At 38.0% G+C, this 13977-nt stretch overlaps 1 protein-coding gene across 1 annotated transcript in view; it reads left to right on the forward strand.

Annotated features, from left to right (window-relative positions):
• Positions 1–439: 439 nt before the first annotated feature.
• The window catches only part of LOC146992924 (uncharacterized), a 37908-nt gene continuing 24370 nt past the window's right edge, over positions 440–13977 (forward strand). The window contains exon 1 of the mRNA XM_085809655.1: positions 440–3884. Coding sequence (XP_085665781.1) covers positions 3877–3884 — 8 coding nt within the window. The 5' untranslated portion in view covers positions 440–3876. The remainder of the gene's footprint in view (positions 3885–13977) is intronic.

The raw sequence follows: 13977 nt of genomic DNA on the forward strand, positions 1-13977 counted from the left end.
TTTGGCGTGTCATTGTGCGACATTTATTCCGCATTTACCACCTCATCAAGCGATCGTTTCTTTCAATCAAGATGTCGAATCCTCCAACCTGCTCGTTCAGAATATATACAGAAATTTATTCGAATCACAACAAACGAAAGAGGAATCTCCCTTCTCTTGGAACCGGTTGGATCGAGCTTTGAGACGGCCCATTCAAACAGATCGGCGATATACGGATCCGCGCACGTGTTTTCGGTGGAAGAATATTTTTCTCACGAAACGATACTTTACGTTTGGAGTGAGAACGACGGCTGAGGACGAAGTTCATATTGTTCAGACCACAGCCGCTCCTCTCGCTTATTACGAATCATCGTCCCCCAATCTGAAGGAAAGAAGTTTTAAAGTCACCGACAGGATGAAATATAAGAAATATATCCTAAGACCTTTCCAAAACTATGTCGTTCCCCCGAAAACGCAATATCTCATCGTCACGACCCAGAAGAGCCTCTTTCTCGTCGATCGGTGCTCGTGGACGCTTTGGAAACAATTGAAAAAGGAGATTCCTTTCCAATCGCCGATGGTGTTTCAAGAAGAAGAGGAGAAACCCCCCGCCACCTTTACCCATCCCTTCCTTAGATGATAAGAGGAGCTGGACCAAACCGTCATGGCTCGAAACAAAATCGACCCGGCAACGGAATGAAATTGAAGTCATCACGATTGAAGATGAGGAGGAAGAAAAAAATTACCTCTTAAAAAACGGTCGACTTACCGGAACCTACCTGGCGTGCAAGATTCGCTTCAGAACCCAGTAGCTTCTTCTTCTTCTTCCCCGAATTGTTCAAACAGGCAGCCTCTTTCGGACTCCTCACAGACAGAACCTCTTCCAGTATCCTCTTTTTCTCCGCCAACCTGTCCCGACATCGTAGAGGTAGAATGTCAGACGGGTCCACAAGCTTCAACGAGTCCCGACATCGTAGAGGTAGAATGTCAGCCGGGTCCCCAAGTTCCAACGGGTCCAGAAATCATGGAGGCAGAATCACAGCCCGGTCCACAAGTTCCAACGGGTCCAGAAATCATGGAGGCAGAATTTCAGCCGGGTCCACAAGTTCCAACGGGTCCAGAAATCATGGAGTCAGAATCGCAGCCGGGTCCAGACATCGTAGATCCCTCCACTCATCCCAAAGAGACTCCAAGTGTTTCAAGACAGCCTTGCGAGAATCCAGCCCTTCCCGTATGGAATGATTATATGGACTTACAAGGTTTGATGGAACAGGAAGAAGAAAATAATCATACGGATGGGTGGGTCAAAGACTGTTTAGATCAGTTAACCTCGAATGAAATTGAACTGTTATGGAATTGTATTTCTGAAATCACATCGGAAATGGGATAAAAAACAAAACAAAAAACAGTTTTTTTAACAAATTGGAGGAGGGTCATGATATCAATAAAAAAATATTATAGAGAGTCCAATCTTGGTGGTCCACTTCAGTTTTCCAGCATGAGGTGCTCTACGTTTCCCGAAATATGGATCCCATTCCAAGAGAGATTGTGTAGAGCCTTCACTTCAATTCTTTTTTCTACCAAGAGGAGAGGATCCCCAAAGAGCTACCCATGTCCAAAGAGAGAGAGTGTAGAGCGTTCATTTCAGTTTTTTTCCAAGTTTAGGGGAGGGAGGTCTCAAATTGGCACCCCTTCCCCATTTTCAAAGAGAGATGGCGTAGAGCGTTCATTTCTTTTTTTCCAAAGTTAGGGAGTTTTTCAAATGGCTACCCATTTCAGAGAGAGAGAGAGAAGGTGTAGAGCGTTCATTTCAGTTTTCCAAGGTTAGGATGGGGGGGTGGAGAATCCTCCAAAATGGCTACTCATTTCAAAGAGAGAGAGAAGGCGTAGAGCGTTCATTTCAGTTTTCCAACATTAGAAGGTCCCGAAATACCTTCTGAATTTAAAGAGAGATCGTGTAGAGCATTCATTTCCAGTTCTCCAAGATCAGAAGAAGAGGGTCCGCTTTTCCCAAAATGGCTTTCTGCATTCAGAGACAGCGGGGTGCAGTTTTCAGTTTCTCCCTCCCCAAGAATAGAGGGTCCCAAAATGGCTTCCCATTTCAAAGAGAGAGGGAGGGGCGTTCATTTCCGTTCTCCAAGATAGGATCGTCTGCTTTTTTCCCAAAATGACTTCCCAATTCAAAGAGAGAGAGAGAGAGAGAGAGAGAGAGAAAGGGTGTGTAGAGCGGTCATGTTCATTCTCCAAGATGGGGTCGTCTGCTTTTTCTCAAAATGGCATCCCCCCATTCAAAAAGAGATCGTGACCATTTTTTCCAGTTTTTTCCAAGATGGGGGGAGAAGAAAACCTAGGATGGAATAACACGACACACAGAGAGAGAGAGAATGAAAAACGCCATCTTGTCATTTTCTGATAGGGTACCGGTGTTCGAATACTTTTGTGACGGACTGTACATTCAATCACCCACTTTGTGGCTCTATTTCTTCTGTCTGGGCGCTAAGTGTGAAGAGGACTCTACACTCTTCATTCCCAAGTTTGCAAGACTTTTGTAGCATTTCTTGTACTTCCACCTCCGAGGTGCCGTACGGTACATTGTCGATTGTGCATTTCGGTGTTATCTTCCGTGGTATACGCGTGCGTACTGTATCCTTTAGGTTGTCGTGCTGAGATAGGAACTGACTTATCTTCTGTACTTCATCCTTGTTGTTGCATCGCACCGCCACACCTCCACTATTTAAGTTCGTAATGCCCCGAAGGTTGACACCCAGATCTTCAATTTGGATATGCTTTTCTAGTACCCCGCGTATATCCGCACTCTGTTCATCACGTTTAGGGAGGATCAGCAGTGTCGGCCTGTTCGTGACCTTCCTTTTCCATCTCCGCTTTACCGCTTGCGTGTACGTAGGTTGGCCATCTTTGCCCTCTATAACCGGGTGCTCATCCTGCTGTATAGTATCTTTGCTTGCATGGAGCTGCTTCACCTGTCTTTTTGCATTTTGCTGAATCGAGTGAGCAAATTCACAGCACCGTCGACGTGTTTACTCCTATGTCTGCTAGGGTTGGGCTTTCTGCAAGGTGTGAGCCTCTCAAGGCTAGCGTTTCCAGAGCGTTCAGAGCGCATAGCAGTCCCTCACGAAGATCTTGAGGTAGGAGGAATATAAGTGCTGGCTGTCTTTCTTATAAATTCGTAGAGCAGGTGAACTTTGCCTTGATGGTCTTGGTCACTGTAGAGTAACACTCTCTCTTTGAATTGGGAAGCCACCAGGATTGGTATATATATATATATAATATTTTTTTATTGTTATCATGACCATCATACAATTTGTGAAAAAAAATTTTTATAACATTTCCGATGTCAGTTCAGAAACACAATTCCATAACAGTTCAATTTCATTCGAGGATAAGTCATCTAAACAATCTTTGACCCACAGATCAGTATTATTTTCCTTTTCATGATTCATCAAACTTTGTAAGTCCATATAATCCTTCCATACGGGAAGTGCTGGATCCTCCAAAGGTTGTCTTGAAACTCTTGGAGTCTCTTTGAGATGAGGGGGCGGATCCATGATTTCTGGACCAGGCTGAGATTCTGCCTCCACGACCTCTGGACGCGCTGGAACTTTTGCACCAGGCTGAGGTTCTACCTCCATTTCTGGACACGTTGGAGCTTCTGGACCAGGCTGAGGTTCTACCTCCATGAACTCTGGACACGTTGGAGCTTTTGGACCCGGCGGGAGTTCTACGTCTAAAATTTTGGGATACGTTGGAGAAGAAGAAGAAGGAGAGGATGCTGGAAGAGGTTCTGGACACGTCTGAGAGGAGTCCGGAAGAGGCTGCCTGTCTGAACCAGTCTGAGAAGAGGATTCTAGGTTCTTGAACGAATCTTCCCCGCCAGGCATGTTGCGGTAAGTCAACCGTTTTTTAATCGGTAATTTTTTCTTTTCTTCCTCATCTTCGATAGTGATGACTTCGATTTCTTTCCGTTGACTTGCCGATCTCGTTCCGGGACAAGACGGTTTCATCCATCTCCTCTCATCATCTAAAGAAGGGATGGAAGAAGGTGGCCGTGGGTTCTCTTCTTGAAACGTCGTCGGCGTTTGGAAAGGAATCTCCTTTTTCATTTGTTTCCAAAGAGTCCACGGGCACCGATCCACGAGAAAGAGGCTCTTTTGGGTCGTGATGATGAGGTAACACGTCTTTGGAGGGACGACGTAGTTTTGGAAAGGTCTTAGAATATATTTCTTAAATTTCGTCCTGTCGGTGACTTTAAAACTTCTTTCCTGGAGATTGGGAGCCGCTGATTCGTAATAGACGGGGGAGGCTGTGGTTTGATAAATATGAACTTCGTCCTCGGCCATCGTTCTCACTCTAAACGTAAAGTATCTTTTCGTGAGAAAAATATTCTTCCACCGAGAACTCATGCGCGGATCCGTATATCTCCGGTCTGTTTGAATGGGCCTTCTCAAAGCTCGATCCACCCGGTTCCAAGAGATGGGGATTTCTCTTTCGTTTTTTGAGAGTCGAATAAATTCCTTTACAGGTTCTGAACGAGCAGGTCGGAGAATTCGACATCATGCTTCAAAGAGACGGTTCCTCGATGAGTTGGTAAATGAGGAATAAATTTAGCACAATGACGTGCCAGAAATATTTTCAAGTGGGTGATTTGCGTGAGCGACTTCAAATCTTCTACACCCGAAACCGGTTGAGCTGGAAAAACATCTAACAGCGACATGGCTCCCAATGGAATAAAATGGATCTCGGTCAGTGCTCTCGCATTTTTATATACACATAGAGTCTCTATGACGTCATTTTCATTCTTTTTTTGTTTATATATATCTTTTCCAAGAAACCTTATCTCCCTGAGCTATTTTTTTGAGTGGGTTGGAATGAGGAAGTGAAAGTAATAATTAAAAAACTAACCAACCATGACGTTCATAATTTTTCAGTCACCCTTTCTATCCCAAGGACGTGCAGAGATATAGAGGAAGAAGGGAGAGGAAGGGGGTCTCTCTCTCTATATATAAATAGAACAGGAGAGCCAAAAAGTCGTATTTTTTGGGAATCCCCAGCTCACCACGTGTATCCCTTTCAAATATAAAAATTTTGAACTTTCCTTTTATGTCATCCAAGGAGTCATTTACTTAAAAGCCTACGATTTTTCAAAATTTGCGGGTTATCATATCGTGGGTAGCTACCACAAGATGCGGGACCAATTTCTGGCCGACGAAAACGTTTTCACGGCTCGTGAAATTTCTACTTTGGATACACACATTTTGTCGATGAAAGGAGCCAAATATCATTACACGTCCACCTTTCTAACCCTCCCGCAAATGAACAGTATCATAAATCGTCTTGAGAAGAAAAAGGGGGATCCTCGTTCATTTTAGCGACTAGTTGCACAAATTTCTGCACGAAACTCACTCGATCGTGAGGACTGGGAAGAACCCATATTATATTCTCGAGGACAATCATCTGAACGAGTCCACGACTTTTCAAAAAATTATCGAGCAAGAAAAGATAGAATGGTTGAAAAGCTATCCCATCTCTCTCACCGATGATGAAGAGGAGGCGGATGAGGAGGAGGGGGAGCCTGTTCAGAAGTAAAAAGGTCTTTCCGAAAGGCTATCTTTATCCATGAGGATGAGGAGACGAAGGAGTCTGTTCAGATTCCTCTCCTCCATTTGTCAAAACCCTTCGAGGATGAAAACCGACTCCATTTGTCAAAACCCCTCGAGGATGAAAAACCTCTTCCTTTACCAAGACCTCTCGAGAATGAGGGACCCCTCGAAGAGGAAGGACCTGTCCTCCCCTTGTCAAGACCCCTCGAAGAGGAGGGACCTCTCCTCCCTTTGTCAAGACCCCTCGAAGATGGGGGACCTCTCGATTTGTCAAGACCCTACGATGATAAGGGAACCGAAACTCCTCTCCTTTTGTCAAGACCCCTCGAGGATGAGGGACCGCTCAATCTCTCAAGACAGGACTCCCCTATATCTCTTGAGGATCAGAGAGAAACCATTCCTACTGAAAAACATTCTATGTACGATCCCCAGAAAAGACCCTCTGATGAGACTAGGCTTCCATTAAGAAAACGACTCTGCAATACACCTACTCCTTCTCAACAGAATCCTATAGAATTTGCAAATAAATGCATTCAAACCAACCCCTTTATAGTAACCCTTTTGATTGGAGAACTGTGGATTAGCTTCGAAAAATGAGATTCCACAATGTTTCTATTATAGTTTAGGAAAAAGGAAGGAGGGGGGAGTAAAAAATTTGTGAAAGTCAATGGGTATGTCTGGCTCAGAATTAAAAAAAAAATAAATAACCGAAAGAATATTCTTAAAAAAATGGTGATGTCTCTTGGATTGAGTCGGCTGGGGAAAATTTCTGAGAGACGAGGAAAAAAATTCTCTGGCTCAGATTTAAAAAAAATTTTTTTTTGTTAATTTTTATAATGTCTTTAGACTTTATAAAAATTAACTCTACCCACACTTTTTCTCTGGGAATGATGTCTCACCCTTTCTAAAAATAGATTTCTAAGAGAGGAATGAGGCATATCTTTCTTGGAAATTGGTTTTAGAAAAATGTTGAAACATGTTGAGACCTGACTCAAACAAAATAAGGGTGGAGAGAGTTAATTTTTATCATGTCTAAAGACATGATAAAAATTAACAAAAAGTGCTTTTTTTTATAAATCTGAGCCAGAGAATTTTTTTCTCGGCTTTCAGAAATTTTTTCCAGCCGACTCGATCGACAAGACATCACCATTTTTTTATAAATGAACTCTTTCTGATCTATTTAAGAATTCCAAGTTACGCTTCAAAACCATCCATGCTGTTGAAGAGGTAACATTGTATTTTTTTAGGGGGTTCTCTCAAAATTGGATTTTGCATGATCGACCTTGCGAATTTCTTCTCTGTGTCTTTAAATAATAATGATACCGAACCACTTTTTGTAGAGCGCAATGGAAGAAACCTTTTGTATGGTTAGGACAATTCATTCGTTCGATCCCATTGTATTTGAGAATCTCTTTCGTAGATCCTGAAATACGACAAATGGATCTTTGCAACCATTTCTCTAAAAACCGCCGTTTCGTTTCTCCTCGCACCCAAACCACGGAAAAGGGTTCCGTCAACATATTTAACAACCATGGGAAATAACTGTACGGAATTTCTCCTTCGTACCACGACAAGCCGTGATAATAATCACTCGCCCACACAGCTGTTCGTTTTTCTTTTTCGGTGAGCATTTTCCATGGAAACGAGGGTTTGAAAACAAATACCCCTCGAGAAGTGCCGTCCGACGTGACGTAAGCCAATTCTTTCACAATAAAGGATCCTTGAGAATCGTAGAAACCTTCAAAGTCGAGCACGAGTTCTATGTTGTCTTTCTTTCCAAGGTGACCTTTATTATTTATTTATTGAAAGGCGCACGATAACAAAAAAATGTGACCTTTCCCAAGATTCATACGACGTGCCACGTGCTCCCTTGTCTATCTCTCTCTATAAAAGAGGAGATCGTAGAGACAGCGCTAATCCTTTTTTCTTCAGGACACACACAGAGAGAAAGAGAGAGAGAGAATTTTTTTTCAATGAATATGGACATCATGAGTGCCAAAGCTCTCAAAGTTTCCTACATTGTTTTGGACATGGAGTCCTTTCTCTGCCATGATCACAAGACTGGAGAAATGTGTTTCATCTTGAATGAACTGGGCTACATCACCTATGATTTAACCTTATGCGGATCCATGATTTTTCTCCCTCCTGTCCATTACGATGACTTATCGTCCCGCAATCGAGCTGCGATCAACCAGACCATGCGAAACCGACACGGCCTGCAATGGACCGAGGGTTGTCTTTCCTACGAGCATCTTCCTACGATTCTGAAAATGCTGACCGAAATTGTGGAGGCGATCTATGTCAATGGATGCGATAAAGCCGAATACTTCAGCAATCTCTGTCAGCAGCCCGTTTACGAGTTATACGTCCCGGGGAAAACCGAGTGGCGATACAAGACAAAATGCACACGACACCAATTTTTCCGCAAGCAGCATTTGATTTATTGTGCCGAGAACAAGGTGAAGAATTTTCGATACAATTTGAAGGAGGGCAGTCATGTTCTCAGGAAACTACATTCGTACCCCCAGAGAGCAAAAACCTTCGAAAAAGAAGAAGAGGAAGAGGTGGTGGAGGAGGAAGAAGTGTACGAGGTCGAGGCTCCCCAGGAGAACCCGTGTGACAATGAGGAGGAGGAGGATGAAATGTTCAAATTGGGACGCTTTAGAAACCCAAGAATATTGGTCTCAACCTTTATCTCACCTAGACCAGAAAGAGAATCCTCAAGAGTACTTTTTGTGGTCCTCTTCTAAAATTTGGTCTTGGAAAGATTCCTTGAATGTTCATTAATGTAATGGTATGGGTTTTTTTATATATGTGAATTCCTAGAAAATAATAAAAAGAGTTCCTTTTTCGTTATGTGTTTATTTCTTTCCCATTCCATTTCTTTTGAATAACTCTACCAAAGTCTACCAGAAGAAGAAGGAAAAAAATATTCCAAGTTACACGAAACACATATAGAGAAAGATTTCACAACGATCCCAATCTCCCGCACTATACCCTCTGTTCTAACCAATCCCCCCTAAACTAAGAGAGACTATAAGTACCGAGGAAACCTTAGCAGAACAAGTAGAAAGGCTTTCAAAGACATTAGAGGAATTAAGACGGAATTGGTTTACAGTTCCGCCGGCTAAAGAGGAAACTGTCATCGATTTCAACAAACCGCTAAACTTTCATCCCCTACCCCAAAGAACGAGACGAGTGGACTTGCCATTGAGCAGTTCCAATGAGAAACAGAACACAACTCATTTGAATAGCCAATTTCAACACATGAATACTTCATAAGTATTTTTTTTCCCTAAAGCGTAGGGAAATTGGATCAGTATTTTTCCCTTTCCATCGTCGGAGAAGAACGGAAAAAAATCTCTCTGAGCTCTCTCAGAAAAAATTCTCTAACCTAGATGTGAGAAAAAAACTTTTTGTTAAATTTTATAATGTGTTTAGACATTATAAAAATTAGCTCTACCACCCTTTCTCTCTGGAAATGATGCCTCACCCTTTCTAAAAATAGATTTCTAAGAAAAAAATGAGTCATATCGTTCTTGAAAATCTGTTTTACAAACATGTTGAAACATGTTGAGACCTGATTCGAACCAAATAAGGGGGGTAGAGTTAATTTTTATACTGTCTAAAGACAATATAAAAATTAACAAAAAGTTTTTTTAATAACTCTGAGCCAGAGAAATTTTTTATCTCGGCTTTTAGAGAGTTTTCCCAGCCGACTCAATCTACAAGACGTCACCACTTTTTTAAAAAAAATGAACTCTCCCTGATCTCTTTAAAGTCATCTCTATTTAGGGCATACTACATTATTGTTACTGTCAAAAACACTACTGTCATCACAACTGTTAAATTGCAGCCTCCAATAGTAATATTTATATCCACGTTATTTAACTCATAATCCCGCTCATCTTCACTACTATAAATTTGATTTTCTATGGCATTAATATAAATAAATGTTACACTATAAATAACATTTATTTGGATTAATGAGAAGAATGAAATTGTTTGTGCTGAGATGACAGATTGTCATAGTTTTGTTCCCTGGTTGTTAATTTTAATCTCAGATGCGATTCCACGTCCAATAGTCTGTTCCATTTTTTCGACTTAATGTCTACAAATACAGTCAAATACCGAAAATCTGCGTTGTTTCTCAGAATATAAACATTCAGTTTATAGGTTTCGGAAACCGCAACATTGAGTACGAAATATCGAAGAAAAAATATTTACCGAATAATGATGTCATAATTACCGAATAATAATGAGTCATAAGGGAAATACCAAATTATTGACATAAAAAAGTTTAAAAAATAAGATAAGTTTTTTTCCTTCTAATCTGCATCGAGGTAAAAAGCAGACGATTCATTCAACTCTTTGTTCAAGTTCACGATTCCCGTTGCTGTATTTTCTGAGCTTTGTTATTTCACGAAATTCTTTCGTGCTGTCTTCCTTTTTATCCGGATATTTTGTGGATAAATTAAGAATATTTTAAATTTCAGCCCTTGTTAATACAATGACAGATAAGAGACACACTCATTTTACTGCTTGCAACTTTGAAAAACATAAACACGTTGCATTGACAGTAACGTAAAAAGTGCAAATTCTGTAAAAGATGGAGGCAGGTGCTACTCCTCCATTTAATAGCAGAACGGTATGGAATTGCGACATGATTGTGTATGATATACGGAAAAATAAAGAAAAAGCTGTTGACATTTTACAGCAACAGTGAGTCTAACACTGCAATCCGAAACCGGAAATCTTTGCATGAGGCGAAATCGGCAAACCTCAATGCTGTGTACATATAATACAATGAATAATATAATCATATATGTAATAAAAATTTAATGCATATAATAAATTATTGCAGTAATGTATATAATTTAATTAAATGTATCTAATACACCTTATTTATTTTGCACTTTTAGTCCGAATATTGTGCTTTATCTTTTCTGTCCTGAAATCCGCACAACCTCTGGTCCCAAGCTTTGAGGATTTCTGGACTTCTACTGTACTGAAAAAAAAAAAAAAAAAAAAAAAAAAAACTTCACATAAATATGAAGTTATAAAAGGCAAGATGTATTTCAGAACTTTTTCTGTTAAAACCAGATACACATGTTGCATTTGTAACCAGAATGATGTTAGAAAGTATATACCTTATGTTTATTTTTCAAGAATTTGTTTGAAGTCAATTCTTGCAATTGGCTCTTCCGCAAGCGACAAATCTTCTGGCATGGATGTTGTGTTAATGTTAAACGATATATTATCCATTCAATATTTTTGTTTAAATCACGGAAATAGTTTTTCAAGCTCACTTGCAAACTCTCTAAATGCTGTGTTATGCATTTCACAGTATCAGCGTCAGTTTTAATAGTCGAACTTGTTACAAACTCATACAGAGAGGGAAACGAGTCTACTTCTCCATTACCATCTCTCTTTTGCCATAAATCTCTTTTGCGATGGCAGCGTTCACTTTATGGTGAACATGAAATAATGAAATTTCTTTGCCTTGTAATGATAAGTTGAGGCAATTTAAAACAGAGAATATATCTCCTAAGTATGCTAGTTTACAAAGCCATTTCCAGTAATGTAAATAATTTCTCAACTCAAATCTATCATTAAGAAAACATTGAAGTTCATGTCTAAGTTCAAACGATCGATTTAGAATTTTTTTCTCGAGATAGCCAACAAACATTGGTATGAAAAACAAGCTGGATATGACTATTTCCTATTTCTTCACATATTTGCGAATAAAGATGGGCATTCAAAGGACAGTTTTTAACGTAGTTAATGATTTTCACTCTTCATATAGAACTTTCTGTAGATCAGCAGATATCTTATGTGTTGCCAAAGCTTCTCTGTATATGCAACAGTGTGTGGATATGAAACTGGAATATTTAATGCTTTTGATAATTGTAAAGATCGTATCATTTAGGAAGACAGACTGAATAACAACAGTGACAGTGGCAATGATTTGCAATCTAAAACAGATAGCAGCAATGAAGTCTAAGTAGTAAATGATAATTAAAAGAGCGGGAAAGTTTTAAGATACAAGGGAGTAGAAATACCTTATTAAATATTGTAATATGATTATGTATTCTTATTGCGGTGTAGATTTATTTTAAATATATAATATTGTGAAAGTTGCTGATACTTTATGCATGAATACTTTTCACTCGTTATGTTCCTTCTATAATCACCATACATCGGAAAATAAATTATTCATGTCATTTTGCCTTCTCCATATTTGTACGATAAAATTATTAGTGAATAAATATGACAATTCGGTTGTATATTGCAGTACAAAAGATTCAAAGAGTGATGATGATTTCACCCTTCCCCACATTTGATAAAATACTATTCTAATTAAAAACAAAATGTGTTCCAGCATTGCTCCAAGAATATAATGACTAGGAATTAAACCATACAACTGGATGTAACAAACTGTATTTTTTTAGAAATTATTCTTGCAAATATTAATAAACACAAAAGATTATGTAAGAAAAGAATCCAATGGGATGTTATAATTCAAATTAACCCCCAAAAAATGCTTACATTATTTTTCATGCTAAATTTTAAGATCTATTTAAATTGTCTGTAGTAGAGGAAATGAGAGTTCTGGACCGGGATCTTAATGATCTGGAGTTGAAGGAGATCCCTAGAAGGAAGGGTTAGCCGTGGGAGGGAGGCTTATCTGAAAATGGGGACAGGGAGCCTTATCAGGAGGTGGATGGGAGTAGGGTAGTTGCTACGTCATAGAAAAAGGACGTGTGCTGAGGTTTTATTAATTAGGTGATTTAGGCATTGTGTAGTTATATGATAATGTGTAAACTTGCTTATTTATATTGAATTCTTAAAAATGTATATCAAGTAGGTGTTTTATTTTTGTTAAACAGATATAAAATGAAATGTTTCCTTAACAGTTTTTGGAAAATATTTATGTTTTTACTTGCATTTACCCGAAGGTTGAATGTCTATAATACTGCTACATATAATGGGTTTCATACAGGCAATACATTTTAATCATAAGTTTATTAAAATACAAATCATAGTGAGTACTATGTTTTAATTTGGTGATTTAGACATTTAGTAGTTATATGATAATGTGTAAACTTACTTACTTATATTAAGTTCTTAAAAACATACATCAAGTACGTCTTTGATTTTATTTAAACAGGGATTACTATATAATAAAATGCTTCCTTCACCTCTTTGGAAGATACTTACTTTCTTACTTATATTTATCCTATGAATGAATATCTACAAAACTGCTACATGTCATCACAATTATATTTGGCTGATTTACCGGAGCTGATTTCCTTCGTTAATAAATTTTTAGCCTTCGTGCTTTTTCTTCGTATTCTAACTATTTTACTACGTATATGATGATTATTTCCTAGGTAACCTTAATGACGATTATTTTTGAATTTAATGATTGAGGGATCCTATACACTCAAAATTTTATTTTATTTCTTAAATCTTCTTTTTATAGTTCCACATTTACTTTTCGTTACCTTCATTACATTACTTATTTTTATTATTAAATTCATTTTACCCAGAGTTTTTTCATACTTGTTAGCCATACTTTTAACTTATTTGTTATATTTTAGGACTGTAATTACTAAAACACGCGTTTTTATGTGTTATATTATTTAATGTTAGATGTAATTTAACTTTTTTCGCTCTTTTTAACGTTAGTGATCTTCAACATAGTCTGTATTTTAACATAGTTCCTATATTTTCTGATCATATACTTGACTTGTATTTAATATTAGATGTAACATTTCTAGCTTGTTTTGCACATTTTAACCTTCACACTGTTTCATATACTCTAATTTTTAACCAATTTATATTTTCACACTATATACATGACTTTTAGTTGATTTCTCTCATACATTTTAACCTTCATAATTTCCAATACAGTCCTAATTTTAACATAATTCCTATATTTTCACATCCATCATATACCTGATTTTTATTTAATTTTAAGAAAAGAATATTAATTAATTAATTAATATTCTTTTCTATATTTTAACATTTTCAATTTTCAGCAAACTCTGAATGGTAAATAATTTGCTATATTTTCACACCATGTACATGACTTTCAATTACGAGTAATTTATAGCTACTTTCATACGTTTTAAACTTCGTAATTTCAAATATACTTTACATTTTAGTTTAATTCCTATATTTTCCGACCATATATATGAATTTTGTTTAATTTTAGATGTAATTTTTAACTTGTTTCGTACATTTTAAACCTCCGTAATTTTTAAAGTACTCTAATTTTGAACTTGCTTATTACATTTTTCTACCACATACCTTGTAGGGTTTATATTTATTTTAACTAACATTTATTTTAAGTTTAAACTATCTTTCCTGTCAA

Source organism: Stegodyphus dumicola, chromosome X2 (genome assembly GCF_044657685.1).
Source record: "Stegodyphus dumicola isolate Sdum_Otavi_A_Nest chromosome X2, ASM4465768v1".
In the NCBI taxonomy this organism is placed as follows: domain Eukaryota; kingdom Metazoa; phylum Arthropoda; class Arachnida; order Araneae; family Eresidae; genus Stegodyphus; species Stegodyphus dumicola.